The 24,792-nt window shown below is 47.4% G+C and overlaps 1 protein-coding gene across 2 annotated transcripts; it reads right to left on the bottom strand.

The window, feature by feature from the left end:
• Nucleotides 1-1,224: 1,224 nt before the first annotated feature.
• Nucleotides 1,225-23,922, bottom strand: UBAC1 (UBA domain containing 1). 2 transcript variants are annotated; one of them, XM_051636616.1, is made up of 10 exons: nt 23,529-23,922; nt 18,093-18,213; nt 15,991-16,064; nt 14,659-14,766; nt 13,514-13,631; nt 12,566-12,674; nt 11,499-11,730; nt 10,299-10,385; nt 9,495-9,633; nt 1,225-7,109 (listed from the first exon to the last, which is right to left on the bottom strand). In XM_051636616.1, the coding sequence occupies exons 1-10, from the start codon at nt 23,664-23,666 to the stop codon at nt 6,994-6,996; spliced, it is 1,242 nt and encodes a 413-aa protein (XP_051492576.1). In that variant the 5' UTR covers nt 23,667-23,922; the 3' UTR covers nt 1,225-6,993. The 2 variants fall into 2 exon arrangements, with proteins under 2 accessions (XP_051492576.1, XP_051492577.1); XM_051636617.1 differs by having other exon boundaries at nt 13,514-13,616.
• Nucleotides 23,923-24,792: the final 870 nt, after the last annotated feature.

Raw genomic sequence — 24,792 nt, 5'->3', positions numbered from 1 at the left:
ACACCAAGCTGTGCTTTCCCAGCCAAGCGCACCCTGTACTCACCTTCCCCACCCTTTGCAGTGCAGATCTTGGCTCTGCAGAGGGCTGGAGGTTGCTCCTGGGCTGAAGGAGCCTCTCCCTGTGTCCCAGCTGAACCCCAGCAACACGTCCCGGTGCCCGCAGGGCTGGCTCATCCCCAGCCGACCAACACGACGCCAATTCCAGCCCGTCCTGTCACTCAGATAGCAGCACTTCTTCATTTTGAAGGTGTGGATTTCTGCCCAGACCTGCCGTACCAGTTTAGGTTCAGAAGCTCCATTATCTAATGATACACCATGGGCTGCTTTAAGGGGTTTTTTGGGGGGTTAGTTTTAAATTGCTGGAGAGCTGGACCTTTGAACTGTCCTGCAGCCAGCTGCCAATCTGTGCATTAAAGGAAACCTGAGTTAGAGGCCACCTGGCAGCAAGAGAATAACTGCATTTAACAGCACCACGTTCCCAAACCTGCACTGAACAAGCAGCATTGAGATGGCTCCTGTGCTAACTCTCCATCTCTCACGAGATGCAGTGAAAATTGCCCTGAACTCCTCACCAGTTGCTAAACAAACATGCTGCTGGCAGGTGCTCTGCCTTGCCCTGAACATTGTGTGAAAATGCAAATAACCCCACCTCTTCAGAAAAATAACCTCACTCATTCACACTCTTCAACCCTTGCCTCCAACCCCACAGGTGGGCACAGCTTGGAGGCCATTCCCAGCCCATTGCCAAGAGCCCACGGCAGCTCTGGCACCACAGCAGTGAGAGGAGCCTTCTGCTTGCCCCAGGTGCCAGGAGCTGCATCCCACCACTGCCAGCTGCTGTTTGCTCCACCTGCTTTCTGTAACGACAGCTCCTCTGCTGTGGAAGAAAATGCCTCCAATTTCTCAGTCAGCAACTGTCACGACAAATCCCTCTCACACAGCATCAGCCCATCCCAGGGATCACCAAATTCTGCTTCATGAGCCCTTGCAGTGGATCTTACCAACATCACTTTTCCTGGAAAATGGAGAAGTAACTTCCAGGTGCAAAACAAGCTACTGAACCAGGATTTTTCACCCAAATTTTGTCACAGGTTTCTTGACCAGCTATGGAAAGACCTGGTTTTCTGAGGAACAGCTCCAGCAGTCTGCAGACACACGGAATGCTGAACAACACAGGTTCATAAACCTTTGCTGCTCCTGAAAATGACAATTCAGAACACCTGGTAATAAACAAAAAACTTTATTTTTAAGATATATTATAAATTTACAACACGCATAACATCAGTGTCCTCAGTGTTCGTGTGAGCAGGTTCAAAGACTCAGCATTCATCCCAGCCTCCTCCATGAGTACAGCTCCTCTGCAGGCTCAAGGTTTCATCCTGAACTGGTCTGGCTTTGCTAACCACTCAGTGACTTCCAGGAATATATTTCAGTAGACAATATTGACTGCTCAAAAGCCTCTCTTGCCTGGGGAGCTGTGGTCTGGGAGCAAAGCCTGCTGGTTTTCCCACTCCAAGAGCAGCGACCCACACGAGCGTGTCCTGAATGAATCCCAAATCCCACAGGCTCAGGGACATCTGCCCTAGTTTAGCTTCATAAAAGTAATGTCACACCTCAGGATCAGCTGTGCATGCCACACACCAGTGTCAGTGCCATAAAAAACTACTGGATGCTGTACCTAATTAGTTTATACATAGGTGAAATGAAAAATGTGAAGTCAGTACCTTGCAATATAATTTCACTGGTGCTGCCTTGTGGGAAGTGCTGGATAGCAAATCACATTCTTGTACAGCTCATTAAGCTATGATAAAAATATGCAAATTAAAAATCTCTACAGGCCTCTGTTACCTGCTGCAACAAAGACACCGTGTTGTGGGGGCTTAGGTTAAAACGTGATCCGATTTCTTCCCTCTCCCCAGAGCAGGATATAAAACTGTACCCAAATTCAGTAAGAATTTAATGCATTTACATTTATTGAAGTTCACATGCTGCAAACAGGATCTGCATTAAAGATTTTCAAATCTAGGAAAAGAGGTCCTTAAAAAAAAATACCCCTTTTGCTACACCTAGATGTCAGGATGCAGGTGAGAACAACCACCATGATAGCACAGTAGACGTAATATACAGTGTGGGCTGGTTCCTCTGCAGGAACCTCACTGACTGTCCCACCTCCAACAGCCAAGACAAGCCCCCTTCAGACAAACCACCAGCCCAGAGAGCAGGATCCAGTCAGTGCTTTGCTTATGCCCCAAAGCACAAGGACTATGGTGGGATGGGAACACCCAGTTGCAAGCGCTGCTACTCCGCTAGTTAATAAAAATGCTATTTATTAAAAGTAGAAAAAGAGGGTATTTACTTTGGATGAAACACTCACTGTCCTGTGCACGTGACCTTCAGAGAATTGCCACTGAAGGAGAGACCACTGGTCACCTCTGGAGCTCCTCCCCAGGCAACATCTGCTGACAGGGTTACTATACATTCGTTTGGTACAACGCTTATTTAAACAGCTTCCAAAATACATGAACAGCCCCTCAGCCCATGAACCACGATGCCTAAAAAATAATTCATCCTAACAGTCCCAACTAAAGAGGATTTCAATAACCACTGAAGTGCTCCTTGGATATGAAGGTCAATCTCCAAAAGAGAGGTTTAGTTCCAGGAGAGTGAGGAAAGAAATGAGGGTCGAGGTTCTGGGACACATCTGTGACAGAGGCTGAGAGCAGCCCAGAAGGAGCCACCAGCTGGAGGGTCCAGAGCTCCCGCTGGAGAGAACCCTGGACCAGCCCAGGAGAGCAAGGGGGCACTGGTGGCTGCTTTAGCATCAGGGCAAGCTAATTTTCCAGCTGCAGGGAGAAGTGTCCTTGAAACGGTGTAAAGATCAGGGAACTGTGAAGTAGCTGGGAATGGTGTGTGACCATCCCACAGCTGATGCAGCAATCCTGAGGGAAGGGCCATGTCACTGCTCACAGGAGAGGAGGGGCAGATCCTTGGGATGGGATCAGATACTTTGCTAGGGGAGTTACTCTAGCTCAGGCTCACAGGTCAAGACAATCAAGGTCCAAGTTGTAATGTGGCCACTGGCATTTTTTCCAAATACATCCCTTTAAATGCATCCCCCTAAAAAGAGTATAAATATCAAGCCCTGAGAACAAACTTCCCTATTGTGCATTTCTATGAAAAATATCAGTGTTTTGATGACAACATTCTAAGTTAGATATATTTAAATAAATAGCTAGCTAGCTTTCAAGAGTCCTGTGATACCAAAAGGTAGAAGATTGTCTGTATCAGCTGATGGGGCCAAGAGAACTGTAAGAAACAGACACTGTTTGAGGTACCTACTGCCCCTTTTCCTCCCTCCATCATCTCACAGGCTTCCAACCATTCCCATGACCACATTAGGAGACACTTAAATACCACATGACTTTGCTAGTTATAACTTGAACACCAGAGGTGCAAGCATGGGACCTGAACCTGTAAATCCTCCTGTGAGTAGTTCTTCCTCACAAAAGCTTTTTTTCCCTTTTTCTTTTAAACAAAACCTTGCATTCCCATGTACTCAGGGACCTCTCCCTGGCCTACAGACCAGATCCACCAGCCCTCTACCCTTCAGCTACAGAACAGGACAGTTTATCACCAGGCAAAGCTCTTACCACACATTCTCCTTGTGCCTGGAGACCTGTCGGCACAGGCTGACTCAGTAAGTGATCTTTCAGATTTTTGCAGGTTTTGTAAAAACTGGGATAATCATCTTTGCATGAACAGGGACATAACTCTCCCCTCCACTTATTGTGCTGAAGTAGCAGCAACACACCCAGGTGTGGTGAGGACACACAATCTGCTGCTAATTCATACCCTAACAGCACCACTGATGTCTCACTCAACTCCTCAAAGGTTCCTTCAACCTAAAGGGTAGTTTTTGTTTGGTTTAAATCAGTTCCTATGCCTTGCTGCAAACATCACACCTCCTGAGCTCTGGCCTCTTTCAGCTATTGGCTCTTGACAGACAAGCAGGTCTATGTCAAAGCCACCCCAAGCAAGAGAACCATTTGGCAGATCAGGAAGGACACACTCCTCAGCACCTGAAGTGTGTGCTGAGCTCTGGAATAACAACATCCAGAAACAACCACCTATTCTCAAGCCTTCGAGCATTTTAAAGATGCAGCATTCCTGTATTCCTAAGGCCTCCAACTGCTGCTGCATCATGGGCTTGTGTTGTTGAGCCATTCCTGCCCTTCTTCTATTAGATTATTTGTTTCACTGATGCTTTTCTTCCCCCCTTTGTAAAAGGTTCAGTGGCACCAATCCTGTTCTGGCATGTCAAGGGAGGCAGCTCTGATCACTTCCATCACCCTGATTCAACTGACCCTGAAGCCCAGGCACAGTTCAGCAGCAGGTCCTGGCAGTGTCACACTCCAACCCTGTGGCTGTGGGATTGATGCACAAGCAGAACCTCCACGCTTGGAATGGAGCCACAAAGCAGGTCAGACACCACCTACCAGGGATGTACCCACCTCCAACCCCCTAACTACTGGGAGCTGGGTTCAAATCCATCATCCATGTTGCCCTGTCAGCAGCAAGACAGTCCTGGGGCAGCTCCTCCCACACCAGGAGAGGCCAGATGGGCTGCTCACTCTTGCCATACTGAGGTCACCAGGTTCTTCCCACAAACCAGAGGCCAAACTTTTGTCTGACTCTAAAGCTGCCAGATGATCCTTGCCTGGTTTGGAAGCCCTACAGCCACTCCAGAGTCTGAGCATGTATTACTGAAGTCAAAAGCAGCACTTTAACAAGTCTTTACACTCTTCACAGCCCAAGATTGCTACTGAAGCACCTGGTTGGTAAGTCTGAACCTGCCCTTACTCATTCAGAAGCCAAACACCCCTCACCAAACTACAGGGTAGTGTTCCCCAGCTTTGTCTTCTAAAAACACTCATTAACAAGAAGATTGACAAGAATCCTGATTGGCAGAGAAGGACATACACCTCTAACATGAAGAGCTTCAAGTAATGGTGTCTCCTGGTGATGTGACAGGCAAAAAGCTGCAGGAAGTAAGAAAAAAATGGACAAAATAATCAAAACCTTTCATAACACTGCAACATTCAGTTGCAACTCGTGAGTAGTTTGCTGGACTCACTGGGTTGTGGGACCAGGTTCCCACCCTCCCAGCCACAGGACATGCCATGCTGTCAGTCTGCTCTTAGCAAGAGTCCAGGAAAATGGTTTTACTGACCAACCTGAACCGAAAAAACATCTCTAGAAAGCTGGGTATTTCTAAATGTAAAAGTGACTATCTCAGCAGGCAGGAACCATAAAGCTCAATATGAAATTACAAACTAAAGAAAAATTAGTCCTGGGATAGTAAGTCAAGATAAAATCTCATAGTGCTTTGATTTCCCCACCCTTCATATTAATTATGTGAAATTGGCAACTTCAGTGCCTCCACTGCACAACAGCACACACTGAATGCCAAGTTCAGGCCAAAACTTGTTGTAGTGTTTCGGGTTGCATCTTGTTGCATTTTTGTTTCAAAAACCCAACCCACACTTTAAAAGATGACTTGCAGAGCTGTTCAGGATGTCTCTGTGACAGGACAGCTCCGTGCTACTTAAGGACAGGGTTTGCATCAGGTTACTCCACATTTTAGAGAGGCAGGTCTTGCCTAGCCTGCCTTTCCAAACCCAGGCTGCAAAAGAGCCAGGACATGGCAGGGATTATGACAGATGTCACTCACGTTTCACTAACTTGAAAACAAAACACATTTTTGTTCAGATTCTTAAAAAAGTAACCCCTGCAGAGCCCTGTGGTAGCAGTAACTATCTGGATATTCACCAGTGAGCTCTGTTCCTCACAGCTCACAACTCCTGTGTGAAACCTCAAGTCAGTCTTCTAACAGAATAGGAAAGACACAGCCTGACACTCCTGGCATTTCCAAGGGAAAATAAGTGCCAAGAAAAGCCACTTCTATCTCAAAGATGATTATCATTTAAAGTGTGATTTTAAATACATTAAAATTGAAAAAAAACAAAAAACCTAAGGGGTTCTGCTTCTTCACAGATCACCAGTGGAAAACCCATGCAAATGAATTGCTTTTTTGTAAACAGTTTGAAAACAAACAAACCCACAAGCCTCCCTTTCCAAAACTATGCACATAAAACTGGAAAAAGCCCACTCCATGAATATATCCCTCCTTGTGCTGGGACCTGGCAAAGCATGAACCTGTGAACTGCAGCCTAGTTGAGAATCCAAGCTTTGGTGCAGCAAGTTGTCATGAAAGAGACACTGCATCTTCCCTGACAGAGCATCTCCTACCAACCCCTGTGGGACTGCAACAACACTAATGCAGAAAATAAATAGGAAAAAGTAATGCTATTTATTAAAAGAATTCCACTTCTGAATTATTCTGTTTAAATTATAACACAAGATAAACAAGTTTGGATAAGAAATGTGCTTGCTCTCCCAATATTTGGACTTTTAAAAAAACCCCAAAATATTTCCTATGAATCAATTTTTTAAAAGCATTTTGTGATTTGATGTAGCCATAAATTAATACTGCATGGAGATGATTAACATCCTATGCTAGTGGTCAGTGACCTTTTGTAAACACTAGCCAGCTGCTAGCAAAACTGGCTAGAAAACTACTGTCACAGGCATTTTTAACAAGCATTTTCACATTTCTTTCCAACATACCAGATTCTTAATTGTTTTCACAAAACCTTTTCCTATTTTTTGGATAGACTTTATTTTAAGCCTAATGCCTGCAAACATAAACAAGTCTTCAAACCTCTTCCACTACCACTAAATCCACAAGGCAATTCACTTCAGTTGGCCGTAACTACAGAAGCTCTCGTGTGAGAGACCCTCCCTCAGACAGGATCTCCCCCCCACTTCCCCTTCCATCCACCCCCCTTCCCAGCCATCCCCTGCACCCTCCCACTGAGGGGAGGGTGAAGCCAGGGGCAGGAGGAGGTGGCACAGTGGGCTGGTGTCCCCTCTCTACGTGCGATTCAGCGTCTGGAAGATTCGGGAGATCTGGAGCATGACGGGCCCAGTTTCCGGGTCGTTCATCCACTGAGTGCTGTTCAAGGGGTTTTCAAGCATATCCTCAAAGGCTGCCAAGAGATGGAAATAGCAACACTCAGTCTTTTAGTCAGCAAAGGCTTCCATGGTTGGGATGCTTCACCATGGGAGTGCAAAGGCCTCGGGCAAGTGTCACCCCAAAACGGTGGGAAAACATCTGCAGGGGCACAAGAGGCTGCTGTGCCTGCCCCACCCTCAGCACTGCATTCACTGAGCCACAGGCTGCTGGAATGCTCTGCCTGGATCGCAGTCCCCGCAGGGCTGGGGGAGGTAAAGCCTTAGCAAGGATCTACATGCAGTTCTCCCAGGCAGGAATGCCCATGGGAGCACCGGGTCACTTCCTGCCAGGACTCCTATAGAAGACTCCTGCAACTCCACCCTTCTGAGGAAGATTTTTCCACATCCCAGCCTGTATTTCTTGCAGCAGTATCTTCTTCCTCCCTGGTACTCAACCAAGACAGCTGATAGAGAGCACTGCCACCCCTTGCCTCTGCCACCTCTGCTTCCTGTGCTCACTTTGGTGTCCTGTGGCTACTCTCAATGTCTCTGCAGAGAAAACTACCCCAGTGAAACAAGCAGCAGGTAGACCAAGGGCTCCCCAATAATGAGCAGCAGAGCCAGCATAAGTGTAGCCCCTTGGACCCCCAAATCTTGGAGCTCTCTTTTTTCACAAAGCCCCCTGAACCTGAAGGAAGCAGCATTTTCCCTCAGAGCAGCACGTGCTTCTCCTTCCTGGTGTCAGGGAGGCAGCCAGCTCCAGAGACAGGCAGAAGGGGAAAGGCTGTTTGTGCAGAACCAGTTTCCATTTCTGAACAGCAACAGCAATCACAGTATTTAAGAACAGTTCTTGTCTCTCCATACACAGCTGTCTTTACAATAAACTTTGTTGTGTTTCATTTTGGTTTTGTGGTGTTGGTTTTTTAAAATGTGCTTATTTTCACTGTTATGTTAAAGGAACCAGGCAGCTACTGCAAGAGCTAAGCTGAAAATGTTGGCAGAAGAATGGCCCAGGCAGTGATTTATAAGCCTTCTGACAGACATTGAGCTGGGCTACTGGACATTTGGAGCAGGACAAAATAAGCAGCTGCACATCTGACCTATCCAGAAGTCACCCAAATGTCAGTGTTGTCAGAGCCTGGCAGAGCAGGCACCAAGCTCAGTGTCTTAAATTTTCCCAGGAGTGCTGGTGTGCAAAGCTCCAGCTGACATTCGTGGGAGCTGGAAGCACCCAGCACCTCCAACAGGCTCATCATTAACACCTTGCTCAAGGTCATGCAGCATGCCCACAGAAAAGCCCAGAATAAAGTACAGATCTCACTTTTCCCCACTTCAATTATATTCTTTTACACAGCCTCAAAAGCTTAAAACCAAGAGATTTACCAATATTCTGTAAGTATCTAATTAAATGCAAACATTCATTATTAAAATCTGTGACATAAGCAATTTGCAGATATATAATCAGGAATATATTCTCTGATGCTCATCCAAGCTTTAGGAGCACATATAATGGCATTTCATTTTCTTTTTATATTCTGAGCTGCAGTGTTGGGAATGAGGAGACCATTTGTTCAGAAACCAGAGTGGGAAGGTTCTGCTCTTGAATTATTTAAAGGCTTGCAAACTCTCCTAATTACATTTACAGTAGTATATTTTTTTTAAAGCTTTTTTGAAAGAGCTGCACATACACCCTCTATTTAAAACCAAATCTTCAAATAATTTTTGAAGCCAAAGACTAAATGCAAAACTCTGTATATACAATGTCATTCCTCTGTGTCATCCCAATTAATCAGAGATTTCTCTTCCACCACCAGGCTCATCAGTGAGGTACTTGCTGTGCTCACAGCCTGACCACAAGCACAGATTTCACTAGAGCTGAAACCCAAGTAGAGGGAAGTGTATTTTCACCTTTGTTATCTCAACTTTGATAGGCAAGGCCTTAGCTCAGACTTTGTTTGGCTACTCTTACAAAAGTTCTCTGCTGTCTCAACGATCAGGCCTCAGCACACAATAAGCTCTGCAGCAGGAGACAGCCTTGTTTTTTCTGTGAAATAATCAGAGTTCTAGACAGACATTCCTGATTTTTCCCCTCGTGGCCAAAGGGAGCACACAAAAGGTCTCCTAAATCCACAGAAGCATTGCAGCCAGCAGCTACTGAAGTTCTGTGTTCAGCAAGTGCCATCCAGCAGCCTGGGGAATTAGTGTCATTGCTGGGACAGCCCCAAGTTCTGTTCTGGGTTTAGCCAAGTTGCAGGATGAAGCAAACAAACAAGAGAGTTGCTGAAAGTGAGGAAAAGGGTACAGAGCTCCACTTACCCCACAGTGAGCTGCCATCACCCAGTCTCTACTCTTTATTTGCTAGCAGCTACAGAGATAGCGTGTGTATAAAATATATAACCAGGAACCTAAGCAGGACTTACCTAGTAGAGTTTTAGGGTTGGTTAGCCCTAACTGTACCACTGGGTTTTCTAAGATGGCTTGGAAGAGAGGGCTATTGGTGTCAATGCCCTTATCTAAGTCTTCTGGAGAAGGCTTTCTGTCTCCCAGCAGCCATTCACACTGAAAGAAAGCACCAGACAACAGATTTAATGATTGGCTCCAGTACAGTGACAGTGTCTCAAAAGTTTGGACAATATGGCACATTAAAGATACTTTTTCCCCCACAGTTAAAGACTGAGCTACACATCTCTCTTCACACCAGATTACTCTTCATCTGTGTGTTGCTACCACACCTTTATTTCAACAGCAGCAGTACCTGTTACAGTAATAAAATTATACCAACTTTGGATGTGTTAAAGCTCAGGGAGGATTAGTGTTATCCTACAGATGTACTGCCTAAAAGGAACCCACTTATTCCTGTCCTTTAATCAGTTCTTAGTTACTGTAATACATTTCCTTTCTCATAATAGCTTCACCTCTTCTGAAGACTCTGGTAAGGAGTTTCTCAAAAGCTTTTGGAAAATCCACACACTGGAAAATCCACACACTGAAAATTCCAACCAGATCAGCCTCAACCTACTGCACACTAAGCTCCTCCATGAAGCTCAAAACCTCTGTATTCTAGTTGTGCATCTAATTTGAAAGAGGCACAGAACAATCAGTGTTGATTTCACCTCCAGTAACAGTTGGGCTTGATGATAGATCAAGACATCAACCAATTGAACAGTGACAAAGATCAGCTGAGCAGACTGTTACAGCAGCAAGGAAATGACACTTGTACTCACGGCTGCATTTTGCTGGTTGTTGTTTACTCTGAGTGCATCCACCACTTCTTTTTCATCAAATCCCATCTCCATCAGGGCAATGACAGCCTGTATCAGATTTGCACAGCTTAATATATGTAACATTTAAAACAGGAAGGAGAACAATCACATTCTTTCACCTTCTGTGCAGGAGTATTTTGTGTCGCAAAAAACCCATTGCTTAAATGTGTAGACTTCCTAGCAATCTTATTTACAGTTTGAAAAAAACTCCTAACTTTTCAAATACTTTCTAAAGTGCCTTTTTATGGCCAAGGAATAAATGTTAAGAGTGAAGGTAGTTCCCATCTACAGCACTGAAAGGTGAATGCAAGGCAAGAAGCAAGTGCAGCTGGAGTAGAAAGCAGAAGAATGGGACAGAAACCCCTCATGTTAAGATCTTCTCTCCTGTCTCAGAGCTTTTGTGCACATCTCTCTGACAGCAAACTCCACCTGCATTTGTAGCTCTATTCACTCAACTGAATTTTACTTGCTGGATTATTATACTGCTGGTGAGTGTTATTTGTTTAGACAAGTGTACCTAGATACTGTTCTGAGAACGCTTCCTCACTTAGAAGTTGTACCCAGGTCATCAAATACCACTGCAGCTTTTGACAGAAATCACAGGAAACAGCCACTTGTAAAAGCAGCTGGATTCTAGAGCACCTCCTGGTGAGCTCCCAGTGTGATAACAACACACTTTCACTTCAGCTAATACCCTGTTCTGAAAAGACACAAACTTCTACATTTGCTGCAAGACTGAATAGTGCTTGTGATACTTTTCCTTTCCCCCTACATAAAATAATGCTCTTCTGTCCTTTTCTACAGCAAAAGGACCTACTCCTGCCCTGCAGCCCTTCCTTTCCAGGCTGCAGCCATAAAAGACAATGCCAGGAGCCCTGCAGCTCATTAAAGTCCCACCAGTTATTCTTCAGGTGCAGCAGTAACAGTGTCAGTAATTTAGATACTGTTATTTGAGCCAGCAACGCATTAATTGGATAATATCCCTTTCAGCAACCTGAATTTAAACAGTCCCTACAGACTTCCACTAAAATACTGCCAAGCCAGCATACACCTACCCAGATGTCCCATCTCATTTATTAACTAAACATTTATTTGGATTCCATGGTGTCCACACAGTCCCTTCCAATTCTAACAGGTGCACAAACAGGGAGATAAACGTACTCGTGGGTCCGGACGAAACTCTCTTTTCCTCCGGATCTTCTTGAATATTTCTGTCAGCTCATCCTTGGCCTCTTCCTCACCTGCTTCTGAGCTAGGACCTGCAGTTGCCTCAGCAGAGGATGCACCAGCTTCAGCTGTGGCTTCTGAGGGAGTATGACCTGGCAGTGGAGCATCCACTGTAGGGTCATCTGCATGTTCTATCAACCACTCCATGGCCTGTGTCACTGACATACTGAAAAGCAAATCAAACACAGGGATGAGGAACACTCCAGATGAACAGTTCTGCTCCACATACATTCAGTTTTGCATTTATTCCTATGGTGCACTGACTTGCAGGTTGATTAGCACCCAAAAAATAATAAATCAAGTTTTGGAGCAAATCCCAGAGCACCTTAAGTCTCTATGCATTGCACCACAATCTCCTCTGAAGCCAGGAAGCCAGAGGAACAGAGGAATGAAACCCAGCTTGGACAGCTGCAACCCAGATTTTAAGAGGCACTTCTGCAGGAGTCACCTTGTTGTCCCCATCACCAGCTTTATTTCACAATAGACTAGTTGACTAATTAACTAATGACAAAACAATGAACAAAGCCTGTTCCAAATTTACACGTAACCACACCTTGGATGTGATTCTTCTCAAGCGATAAGAGCTATATTACCTCCTACTTTCCTACAGCTACTATCTGGACTTGACAATATTCTTGGAATGTTTCTAAAAGAACGGCACAAATTATTTTTCTACAGCTGAAAGACCAAGGTGATGGGCTAGGTTTGCTTTTCAACCTGTAAAATGGGAAGTCAAAGTAGAAGACCATGTGAGTTTAATACCTGGAACCAGTGCCAGCCTGTCAGCCTGGGGACCCCCAGCCCAGCTCCTCTTTCCAGAGTCACTGCTTCCCCTTCCCTGTGCCACCCAAGCACTGCCTGAGGCAGCTCTCTTCTTTGACTTAGTGTTTTTTCCAACCTAGATGTAGGTGACCCACATAAGGAGACTTCAAAAAAACAAACCAGCAAATCTTTTTTTAACCACATCAGGCAGTGAAGAGGAGTGTGCTGAGTTCACTTACTGATTTAACCGCAGGGCCTTGACCGCCCTGCTCTCCGGGAAGCCCATCTCCGTCAGCTGCCGCAGAGCCACCTCATCCACTCTGTCTTCCTCATCCTCATCCAGCATGGCTACACACACAAAACAACGTTCAGATTGACTTCAAAACTGAAATAAAACCCTTTCTCAATGGAATGGCATGTGTTAAGTTCAAACCCCATTTTTCTCTTCCATCCCTGCTTTTGTTTCTGCTCTGAATTTGCTCTCTCATCATTTCCTTTGCTGCACTCAGCGTGATCAGGCTCAGTTAGATTCTTCCTGGACAAAGACTCTGTCCAGATGTGTTAGAGATCTCAAACAAAAGTCAGCTAACTCTCTCATTACCATGGTATTCCACATAATACATAAGAGATTCCAGATAACTGAAAAAAAAGATCTTAAAAGTAAGTTGGGTCTAGTCCCAGCAGATCTCAAGGGCAAGCATTGCCCAGGGAAGCTGTGGAGGCCCAACCCTGGAGGTGTTCAAGGGCAGGTTGGATGGGACTTGGAGCACCCTGGGCTGGTGGGAGGTGTCCCTACTCATAGCAGGGTGGTTGGAACTTGATGATCTTCAGGGGCCCTTCCAACCTTCACCATTCTATGATTCTATGATTCCAAGCATTTCCCACAAACTGAGTCAGCAACTACACGTCCTCCTCATGTTACCATCTCCTTGTGCTTTTTCAGCTATTCTTTTACCATCCCCTAAAGTGCATCTCTTGTGAAGTTTTCCAGTTTTTTTTCCACCGCTAGTTTTGGTTTTAAATGCAACTTCACAAGTTTTTTATACAAGCTATACCCACAAGGGGAAATCTTTGCCACAAAGTTTGCAGTAGCTTTGCTGTTACTTCACTCTGCAAGCCTACCCTTCAGCTATGGAAGCAAATAAGTTCCCAGGATCAAACTAGTAACTATGAAGACATGTTCATACCATTTGCCTTCTTAAATAGTTCAACTGCATCTGGGTTCAGTGCTAACAATTTCTGTGCAACTTCTATGAGGGACACTAAGATCTTCCGGAGCTCTGTCTGGAACTGCAAGAAAGGAAACTGTCAAAACATTTAGACAGGAAGTTACCAGACTTCATTAAATCTTAATATCTCTATTGTTAGTATCTCAGCAGCAGCCTGGCCCCCTGTACAGAAGGCTGCTTTATTAGGGCTTTATTTTCATTGTTTAGTCTCTCAAGAAGCACTGGGCCCTTCCTGTGAAGTGCTACATGGAAGCAAAAGCTGCTGGGCAGAAAGGCCCTTTTATTTCCAGGGCAGCTTTCTGCCCATTCCCACCACAAGATGTGCAGTGTTCCAGAAAACTCAGAGCTTCCCAGAAACACAAGTGTGGTAAGAAGACAGTCACAGTAGCTCTGCACCAGTGCTCCTTGCTTCTGTCAACCAGGGAGCCTTCCTGGTCTGCCCTTTGCCTTCTAGTAATCTACATTTGAACAACACAGATCAAAGCTGTTTCTGTACTGAAGCACCAAACTCCTTTCAGTTGGACATTTGTGTTTAAATATGCCCTGCTCAGCAGGTCATGCTGGCCATTAAACAGCTTAAATGCCAGCTGTCCCCTTCAGGTTAGCAGGGCAGTCTGACAGCATGCAATGAGGCAGAATTGTTGCCTCATCTCCCCAGGAACACAGACGGGTGAGAGGAGTCCCCAGGCTGCTGAAGACACAGTTAGAAGCATCACAGACTCTACCAGCATTCAAGTAGTGAGGTAAAAATTTTTGCCAAATTTCTTTTTTCAAATCCATGGAAGAGAAAAAAACCCACTGCAAACATATGAACTTATATTTAAGACTAACTTCACATGTGGCAATCTTGATTATGCTTATGGAGGCTTTCCCATGGACAACTAAAACATTTAAAAATCGTAACTTAGAACAGAATGTTTTAGTATCAGTAAATAGCATGGCCTGTGCCTAAACCTTCAGCTGTCTAATATACATTATATACAAGTGAATTTCTCTTACAGAGAAAAGAGAAGCCTGTTCACATGTAAGAGAAAAGGTCACACAAGATAAAAGCCTGTTTGGATGTTTGAGTGTGAGTTAAAGAAGTCAAGTCTGATACTTACATCCCTCATGTTGTGCTGGGCCACGGTGCGATCCGCGCTGCGAGGGGGCAGATTTGCAGTTGCTTTGAGAATAGCATCCTTATCAGGAGCCTTCTGCTCCTGCTTCCTCTGAGGAACAAGAAACATGATCAGGTTTCAGTGCCCACAGAACAGAGAACACAGCACAGCGGAGAGCAGCTTCACACTCTTCAAGGCCTCAAGCGGTGCTCTGTAACTTGCAACTAAAAGAAGAGCAGCCCAGCAAGACAATGGACCAACAGCACCAGCATCATCTGCAACTCCAGAGCAAAACTGGGCCTGTTGGGTTGCCCCACTTTCTGTCCTTATACCTATTTCTGTTCTCTAAACACGCAGGGAAGTTCCAGCATAAAGAGGGGAAGTGATTTATCAATCAGAGAGGACCATCTCCTGCTCCATGTGATAGGCTCACAGCTCTCTCCCAACCCAGAGGTGGTTGACAGGCACCAACACTGTGCACACACAACACTGCTCAACACCACAAGTGCTTCACTGCTTGCACGTACCATGCAGAGATACACAGTGCCTTGGGTTTTCAGGACATGCTTTAGTCCAGGACAAAACATAGCAGGGTACAAACTAGACATATTTCCAGTCTTATGCTCTTACAGTGACATTCTGCACAGCAAGACCATACTGAAAAGAGAGACACACACCAATACCTACAGGAAGGGATACACAGACATACACCAACACCTACAGGAAGCAAGAAGAAACAAAGCTGTGCCAGGACCAAGTAGAGAGACCTGGGAGTTCACAATGTCAAGCACAAGCATCCCTCAAACAGGTTATGCAGCAACATCACATGTGGTACCACTCGTGCATGAGCATCACACTGGACATCACTGACCCTCAGTAACAATTACATGCCAACAAAATAACATTTAAAGACTAGAAGGGGGACAACACTTCAGCTCTTGAGACCTGGTTAGGGAGTGACAAGCCACACACAGGTAAAGACAGAAGACAACCTGACAGTAAATCAACATATTTCCGTTGGGTTTACAAACACAGGCAAGCAAGGCACTTGCCGAACTAGGCTTGTAGAGTTATTAGACATTTGTTCAAAGATCAAATCTATACCACTTCCACAGAGTGTATCTGCATGTCTTATTTTAAGGGAGATGTTCTCACAATCAAAGTTAAAAATGTAAAGACAGCTTCCTCAAAGTTTGGATGAAATATGAAATAATTTCCTTAGAACTTAACTGGCAGATTTGCCTCTATAGACAAAAATAATACACCTCAGTAATCCTTCAGCAGCTCATTAATAAAGCAGTTAATCAAAACGGCCACAAAGTCTTTCAAACTCACTTTCTCCTCTGCTGACACATCTGCCATTTTAGGGAGGGGAGGTGGTGCACGTTTCTTGACCAAAAGCAAGACATCTAGAAAGAGAAAATACATTGGAAAGTATTGTGCAAATGGTGCTTGTAAGATGCTTCACAAACACTGTTTTCCCTGGAGATGAATTTTGTATTAATTCCAGTGCAGCATCAGACCTCTTCCACACCTTAAAACCTGCATGGCTTCACACACTCCCCTCCAGTGTGTTTGCAAGTCCTTAATGCTCAGTGAATTCAAAACAAGGTCCATTATTAGTTCTGCTTTGACTGTTACTAGTTTCTTCTCCTCACACAACACGATTAAAGAGAGGTTGTTACAGGCTCCAGGTGTCTTGTACCATTACATTAATAGTACACCAATTAGCCTATCATACTAAGAATGAATCAGCACTTTCTGTGCTTTTGCTGAGAAGACAGAGACAGGCCACAAATGGTTTTGGGTCTAAGCTGGATGGGGCTTTCTGTCACCTGCAGCAAGGCAAGCACCAAGCTGCACCAAGAACTTCCAGCTCCAGGCTGAAGCTCACCTTTGTGTGCAAATGGCAGGAGAGCGAGTCAGTCTGCAGCAGGGATGCATCCCTGGCAGCCCACCAGGGCAGGTCTTTAGGGTAAACAAGCCTTCAGCCTCAGATATCCCATATGACCTGGCACAAACTTACCTCAGGCCTTTCAGACTAACACTTTGCCCATGCCCACCCTTTTCCTAGAGATTATGTGGTGTGTTAAAGGTTTCTAGCACCTCAGTTACTACCACATACATTCCAAGGGTGGAAAGAGGCAGACAGTGCCTAGAGCTCAACACAGGCCTGTGCAGCACCTGCAGCCCTCCAGCCAGGTATGGCCTGACAGGCAGCTTTAGTCACTGCACTAAGCAGGTAAAAGGCAAACCAAGCCTGCTTTGAACAACATTTTTCCTTGGGTTGGCCCAGCATGTAACAGCCAAGAGCAGCAGCTGGTGAAGGCTGCTAACCCCCCTTTGTCCAGCTGACCAGAATCCAAAGGTTTCACATGCTGACTCTTGGCTGGCCTGTGCAGTCAGCTGGTGGCTGGGATGGGGTCTCCCTGACAAGCAGAGCAGAGAGCAGAGCACACTGCAGGGAAAGGAGCCAGGGGCCCTCCCAGGAGAGCTCAGTGACCTCCAGCCAACACGGCCTGGCTGCTCACACTGCAGCTGCAAAGGCTGCAGGAGCCGGCGCCGTGCCTGGAAACAACACACCAGGATCAGCAGAAGTGCTGCCCCAGCTCTGCCTGGGATGGCACCTCTGAGCTCTGGAGGTGACAGATGACACTGCCTCGGAAGAGAGGCCATGCTGCTCCTGTTTACAGCTCCCCAGCCTGCATAACTCAGGAAACAACCCAGAGCTCTGCCCTTCCCGAGGGGCTGGTTCAGCCATCTCGGCTGCAGCAGCCTGGCTCCCTGAACTGCCTCCACTGCCCTGCACCTACAGCAGGGACCAGCAGCTCCAGCTGCCTAGTGAGCACCGAGCTCAGCTCCACCTTTAGATCATCTTGTTTCACATTAATCCTTTACACCTTTAAAGTTCAGGGGCAAATACTTACCTGACCTACTCTGCTGCAGTCAGTGACAAGATAGTGCGGTGGATTCTGAGCTGTGTTTGCAGAGCACAGAATGAGACCCGAGCTGCAGACACACCCTGCAGCAAACATCCTCCTGCCTGACCTGGGGACCTCCAGAAACCCCCCAAAAAGCTCTGGCTTGCCTGTCTTGGAAACCTCAGCCATGGTAACTATTTTTGAATCATTTTGAAGGATAAATGCTGCCCTGGAGGTCTAAAAAAATTCCTTTAAAAGAGATAATCTGTTTAACTTGTCAACTTAATGAACACCCCTAATTCCTTTTCAGCTCTGAGGAGTGAAGAAAACTGCTCAAGGTACTTTTGGGAGGGAGGGGAAAGGTCTTTTTTCTTCTTCCTTTTTTTGTCACCTTATTCACTTCCAATGTCAAAGCAGAGAGCAGATATTAAAACGGTTACTGTTTGGAACTCACCAAACAGTTAAACAATCTCATGTTTCCAGGTTGATAGGATTAAAAACCCCAGACACTCTTACCTCTATCCTGAATGTTTTCCTCCAACACTGTTTTTGTGTCTGTCAGCACCTTCTCAGAAGTAGCATGGATCAGCTTATGATGTGTCACAGTTTTTGGATCCTCCAAGCTCCCAGGTACACACTGCAGAAGATGAAAAATACTGAAGATCAGAAGACAGAAATAAGCAAGAATTGCTGCACTGGAGATACTCCACACACAAACTGCCATCATCTACCAGCTTCTTCATAGTAACAGAGCAACATGCTGGAGGCCAGGGCACAGAATCTGTTTTATTTCAGAAACTGAGGCTTGATGTGTGCTGTACAAAACTGATTGTGGCAGGTTTCTACCTACACATCCAAGCTCCTGGGTGGGAAGAATAATCAACAAAATGAAGGATTCTAGCCTGCCTTCCTTGCTGCTGTTAAATTAACAGCTACATCAGGAAGCTGAACTTGATGATCCTTATGGGTTCCCTCCAACTTGAGATATTCTACGATTTAAGTTCCAACTGATGATGATGCTCTAAAAAATTACTTTAAGCAGTTCCAAAGACCTAATGTTACAGCTGAACCCTTTAAGGGCACCAGCCTGTGTGAAGGGGTTTATACTTTTGCAGCCCAGGAGATCTCTAGCACACTTAATCCTGAGTGCTTGGTCCTACAGTCAGGGGATGAGGAGCAAAGCAAGGATGCTCCAGTACCCACAGCTACGTTATTTCTGCACCAGATCAACAAGGTCACTCACCTCAGTGAGCAGTCTGGGGGGAGCAGGTCATATCATGAACTAAGGCTGCAAATCTACAAAGGGCATCCAGGTCTTTCACTGGAGGGAAGGCTACAATAATGCAAAGTGTTTCTCATTTGGAACTTGTTTCAAAATAGAGGAGGGACTTTCTGCTTCATCTAATAATTATTATTTACACACACTCCCAGACTAAACAAGAAACTGCCAGCAGTGGTTTTGGTGTCCTTGACCTTGCACTGGGAAGGAAACAGCAGTTTCTGCACCTTGTTTCAGGATGACATCAACAGACCTGGCTGCTGGAGCCCCAACCTGGCTTCCTGCTCAAAATGCTGAACAAAAGTTACATTCACAACTTTTCCTTCCAGCTATAAACAATCAGCATAAAATAGATTTTTTTTCATATATGAATTTTATCCATGACTCCTTATTACAATTCTAAACTGTATTGCAATTAATTCACCAGGAAATTAAGTTCAAATCCTGAAGAAAGAGTGTGTGCACAGACAGGCCTTGAACTGACTCATCTTCACACCAGTGGCTCCCAGATCCACAGGGATAGGTTTCAAGAACATGACATCAGTGCATCTAGAGGCTTCTAGTTTGAGTGGAAAAAGAGAGCGTGGTGGCTGCAATTCCAGAAAGGCAAAATTAAAAATAACAACCTACCAAAACCACAACATTGATGCTGCTCATCTCACCACAAAACAGGACACTTAATACTGACCTCACCTGCTCTGCTCCCAGAAAACAGCTTTTAATGACACTTCTTTCAATGCATGTTTCTACCAAGCCACTTTTCCCATGTCTGCAGAAAAGTGCACTCGCCCCTCAGGTATCAGAGCCACTTCCAGCAAGCCCAAGGACAGAAGTGCTTCGCTTTGATGTAGCATTTAAGTCCTGCTCATCACCAGCCTCCCTCACAGGAATCCTCTCTGTCCATCATCACCTTTTTCACTGTGACTGCAACAGATGGAAAACTCAGCTACCTGCTTTTTCCAAACATGATGCAGTTGTTTCTAACACCCACCTTCAGTTCCTCACCTGAATTTCTGCACAGTTCTGGTATCTCAGTAAGATTGAGATAAGAATGTATGAGCCCTGCTTTGTATAACAGCAGCTTCTTACTAATTCTTCAGCATCTTAACTGCTGAACAAAAGCCAAAGAACACATTAAAGCCTAGAAGCAGCTGGGAGCACCTCCTGTAATTGATCTGATTACCCCAAATGCCTAAGAGTGTATCTGTGGAACATCTCCTCTCCAAGCAAGCTCAAAATGTTACTGAACCAGAATCTGGAAGTCAGACCCCAAAAGGAAGAACTTGAAAATGGGAGCTGGGAGGTGTATGTTTGGGGCAGATGGAATGGGACATAACATGGACATACTATCCATGTTTCCCTAGCACACATGCAACCACAACACTCACTAATTACAGTGCTTTAAGGTGTAACTGAAAACATCTTCCTGCTTGGAGAGAACAGCACTGGTAACACAGGAAGGGGGGAGAGGAATTCCCTGTGCAGTGCAGAGGATGTGTCTGTCTTCCAGGGAAAAGCTGGAAAATCAGGCTGCACCCTGGAGCTAGGAAATCAGGGTTCCTGAGCACTGCTCCCACAGCAACCAGAGGAGCAGCATGAGGGGAAGATGAGCTCTGCTGCATCCCTCAGTACAAAAGGACTGTAAGGAAGGATCTGCTGTTTCATGGCTTTGCTTCCAACACAATAAACATTTGCATTTCTCTTTAACACTGGAGCTCACAGCAGGCTGCTCTGCCAGGCAGGTGAGAAACCTCTGCTGAAACTGGTGATGCCAAATGCTATTTGCAGAGCCTGGAAACCTGATAAACCACAAGGCTTTGTTTGTTTTTTAAATAATAAAAAGCATTTTTTGTTTGCTTTTATTAACAGAAACATTTGAATATCGTGCTGACACTCCCTGCTACTAAGCTGGGGTGGCTTAAGCCATCTGCATCCCTCACAAAGTATCCAAAACATGCCCAGGGGCATGAAACAACTTATCTTTGTGCTCTGAGAACTGGCACCTTGCACCTCTGTGCCTTAAACCCCAGGTAAGTTTCACTGACACAGCTTAGAAAAGGAGGAACAGAAGCACAGATGCATTAAAATCTTGGCCCAGGCTGCCTGGAAAATGAGAGGTAGAGCTTGGGGACACACACAGCCCACAGCTCTGCATCCCCAGTGCACGACCACAATCTACACCAGTATTCCAGAAGGTCTGCCAAGCCTCAGCATGAAAAAACTGCTCAGAAGCAGGAGTGTCCACAGCCCCACTGGCCGACGAGGTGCTGGGCTGTGACTGTCAGTGCTGGGCACAGGAACTGGGGATCATTCACACCAATTCATCCCAGTTCAGCTGGAGTTTCTGTGGTTAAACTGACCCTGAAATGAACAGTTGCTTCCTAAGGAAACCACAGGAGAGTTCAGGCCTGCTCCTTGTGAAGGGACAAGTGACTGCTACAAGACAACACTTTGACAGTGAAATTTGAGCTAAAAAACAGGAAGGGAAACAACTTATTGTCAGGTATTTGCTCAGACTACCCAGGCAGCACTACTGAAGGCAGCAGTTTAACAACATGTAATCACCACTAAATTGTTAGAGATTAGGAAACTAAGTGGTGGGAGTGAGGTTTTCTTTTCTTTATCTATAACAAAACCTCCACAATATAAAAAACAGGGAAAAAAAACCCCTCATTAAGAGTGACACTTCAGAGATTGGTAAGAATGTGAATGTTAGGGAGGAAAAGTGGCCACCTTTCTAGCTCATATCTCCTACAAATATTCTCTTCCTCTACTTCCTGAAAGCTGAGTTCAAAGACTTCAGGGAACACAATAACCAGCACCTTGCAGGAGGTGGCTGCATGAATTAGCTCAAGGTGCTGTCAAGACTCACTGCAACACACCCATCACCAGGAAACATGATTGTTCCATCTCTGTGTTTGCCCCTCCATCAAACTACCCATGATCCACAGTGGTTATGCAAATCCACACCATCAGCACACGCAGAGAAAAGGGAATCAAACATCCTGCCAAGTTATCAATTGTCTTCTGCCTCCACTGGCACTGCAAGCATCTACCCAATTAAGCTTTCAGCTAATTAAAGGCCTTTCAGCTCTGCACATGTGCACACAAACATTACCCCACCCTGCCGTGGCAGGTTTTGCACTGCTCTTCTGCTTCATCAGGGGACAAGAGGGGAGCACTGAACTTCTTCCAGGAACACCAGAGCAGGGGGCTCTGGAGCTCAGAGCAAGGAACCCCCAGGTTCCCTCAAGGAGGATCCCACCTCCCTTGGAGGAAGCAAACTCAACCACAGCCCTTCCCATCCCCACATAAGAGAGGACCTGGAGACTATGGGACTAGAAAAGCAGCACCTGTGAGCTACAGCCTGCAGGGCTTCCAGCTGGAAGCAACAGGCACCTGGGCTGCTGGCCACCCTTACAGCCTGCTCATTCAGGAAATACAACCTTCTACCCTTCAGATGGGGGCAAATTATCACACATTACAGGTATCTTCTCCTATTACAACTGTGTTTCATGGACAAAAAAGTCTTTGCAGGATCTTGAAGACAAAACCTGTTATTAAATGTGGTTTATTAAACTGTGCTCCCAGAGATGGAAGCAGAGGCTCCTTCTTTTGCCACCCAAAAAGTTCCAGGTCTCTGAGCAAGGAACTCAGCAGGTCCTGACTGGCTCAAGCTGCCAGACCACCCGTGGTGGCTCCAGAACAACAGGAGAGCCCTGGTCATGGGTCACAACCTCACAGGCTGCTATTGTCAATCATGTTTCTGCTCCACAGCAAAACGCTGCCACGGCAGATCTTCAAAGTTCAGCCCAAGAGCTCTGAAGCCACAGGTCTGAGCATTTAACACCCACAAACACACCGGGGGTAACTCAGCACACAGGTACAAAGAGCCTGTGTTTTCCAGCTCAACTTCTACAGGCTGTGCCCGTGCGTTTTCACACGTTTTCTCCTCCAGACAGAGATTAGTGATTCACCCTCTGGACACATCCATGAAAACCTGACTGCACAGGAAGAGCACGAGAAGAGTCTCTCACCTCCCCCCCAAACACCCCATCAGCTCCTGTGCCAGCACAGGACAAGGCTCTTCTCTGGCTTTCTCGATAAAGGGAAGTTCTCCACCACGGCTGCAACTTCCCCTGTTTGTTCTTAATTAAAAGCAAGAAACAAACCAGGCTATAATTTCAGCGGGGAAAGCATCAGAATCTACCAGCTGGCCCGTGTCTTGCCAAGCATGGTCACTACTTCATCAAATGCAGAAAATCTACCAAAAACCACAGTTGCCACATTCTGCAACTAAAGGCTGCAGAGCGACTTCCCAGACCCTCCTTTTCTAACACAAAGAAGTTTTGAAATGGACATTTTCTTTCTGTAGGGAAGTTTCACGTGATTCAGGAGACACAGGAAACCAGGAAGCCAGGACACAGAAACACTCGCTTGCTTGGGCTGCTTTTCTTTTTTAAAAAGTAATGTTTCCAGGGCGTTGGAAAACCCTGTTTTCCTCAGGGGCCTCCCCTGCCCTCCCCACGACCGCGATTTCCAGCCCAGCCCGGAACGCGCCGGGCACGGCAGGATGGGCAGGGATTCCGGTGCTGTCTCTGCCCCCCCGGGAGCTCGGGGCAGCGCCCGGGGAACCCCCAGCCCCGGAGGACGGGCCCGGCCCCGCTCCTTACGTGCTTCAGGCACCGCTCCTTCAGCTTCTCCACCGTGGTGTCCTCGGGAACCTCCTCCAGCCACTCCGCGCCCTCCATGGTGCACACATGGAGCCTCAGCACCTTCCCCGCAAAGATCTTCTCCTCCTGCACGAACATCGCCCCGGGTCCCGCCGCCGTTCCCGGCCTCCGCTCTGTCCCGGCGACGCCTCCGCAGGCCCCGGGCAGCGCCGCGCGCCGGGCCCCGCGCTACCGCCCGCCCATGAAGGTGACCCCGCCAGCCCCGGGGGCAGCGGCGAGCCCGGCCGGGCAGCAGGGGGGCTGGGGGGCTGGGGGGCTGGGCCCGGTGCTGCCGGCGCTGGCACCGCCCGGCCCGGCCGTCCCTCCGCGGGGACGGGGGCGCTCCCGCGGCCGCCGGAACCGGAAGGGCGCTGTGCCGCGCTGCGTGCTGGGAGATGTAGTTCTCAGCGCCGGAAGCGAAGCCGCGGCGGCCCCGGCCCTGGGTGCGCGGGGCAGGTTTTCACGGCTTCGTCAGCGGCTCCGCGGCGGGCCGGGCGGCTCGGCTTAGAGGAATATAAACGTTTGGGTGTTGTGTTTTGTTGTTTTTTTTTTAAAGTGTTTTCCCAGTGCGCTGTGGGACTCCCCGCCGCTCCTTCCGCCCCGGGGCGCGGGGGGAGGCGGAGGCCCTGCCGCGGTGCACGCCGGGAGCTGCGGGCCGGGGCAGCGGGGAGGGGGCGGTGCGGGACCCCGGGACCGGGCCTGGGTGGTGCGGGACCCCCGGGAACTGCCCCGGGCCGTGTGGGACCCCCGGGACCTGCCCCGGCGGTGCGGGACCCCGGGACCGGACCCGGGCCGTGCGGGACCCCCGGACCCGCCCTCCGCCCCCGGGGAACCGGCCGGGCACGGCGCTCCCGCCGCCCGTAGAACCGTGAGCCGCGGGACCCGGCCCGGGTGGCCGTTCCGGGGCACGGAGGGGCCGAGGCCGCCCTCGGGGCGCAGTAACGGCCGCGGGGAGCCCAGACGGTGGGTGCTGCACCGGGACTGTCCGTCCGTCCCCGCAGCTCCCCGCCCCACGCTCCCCGGCCGCCTCCTTCCCCGGGGCGCGGCTGGTGTTCAAACCCGAGCCCCAGTAAAATGCTCCGAGTTGTTTTCCCTGCCCGGATCCCTGCCGGCCGCCCGGGAGGCGTTTTGGTGTTAAACATGCTGGTGAAGGGAGCTTGAAATGACAGGAGGGCGCTGCAGCCAGAGCTGCTGGCGTTTCGTGTGGGTGTGAAACGGAGCAGCG

The sequence above is a fragment of the Apus apus genome, chromosome 19 (genome assembly GCF_020740795.1).
Source record: "Apus apus isolate bApuApu2 chromosome 19, bApuApu2.pri.cur, whole genome shotgun sequence".
NCBI lineage: Eukaryota > Metazoa > Chordata > Aves > Apodiformes > Apodidae > Apus > Apus apus.
This window is presented reverse-complemented; position numbering and strand designations above follow the sequence as displayed.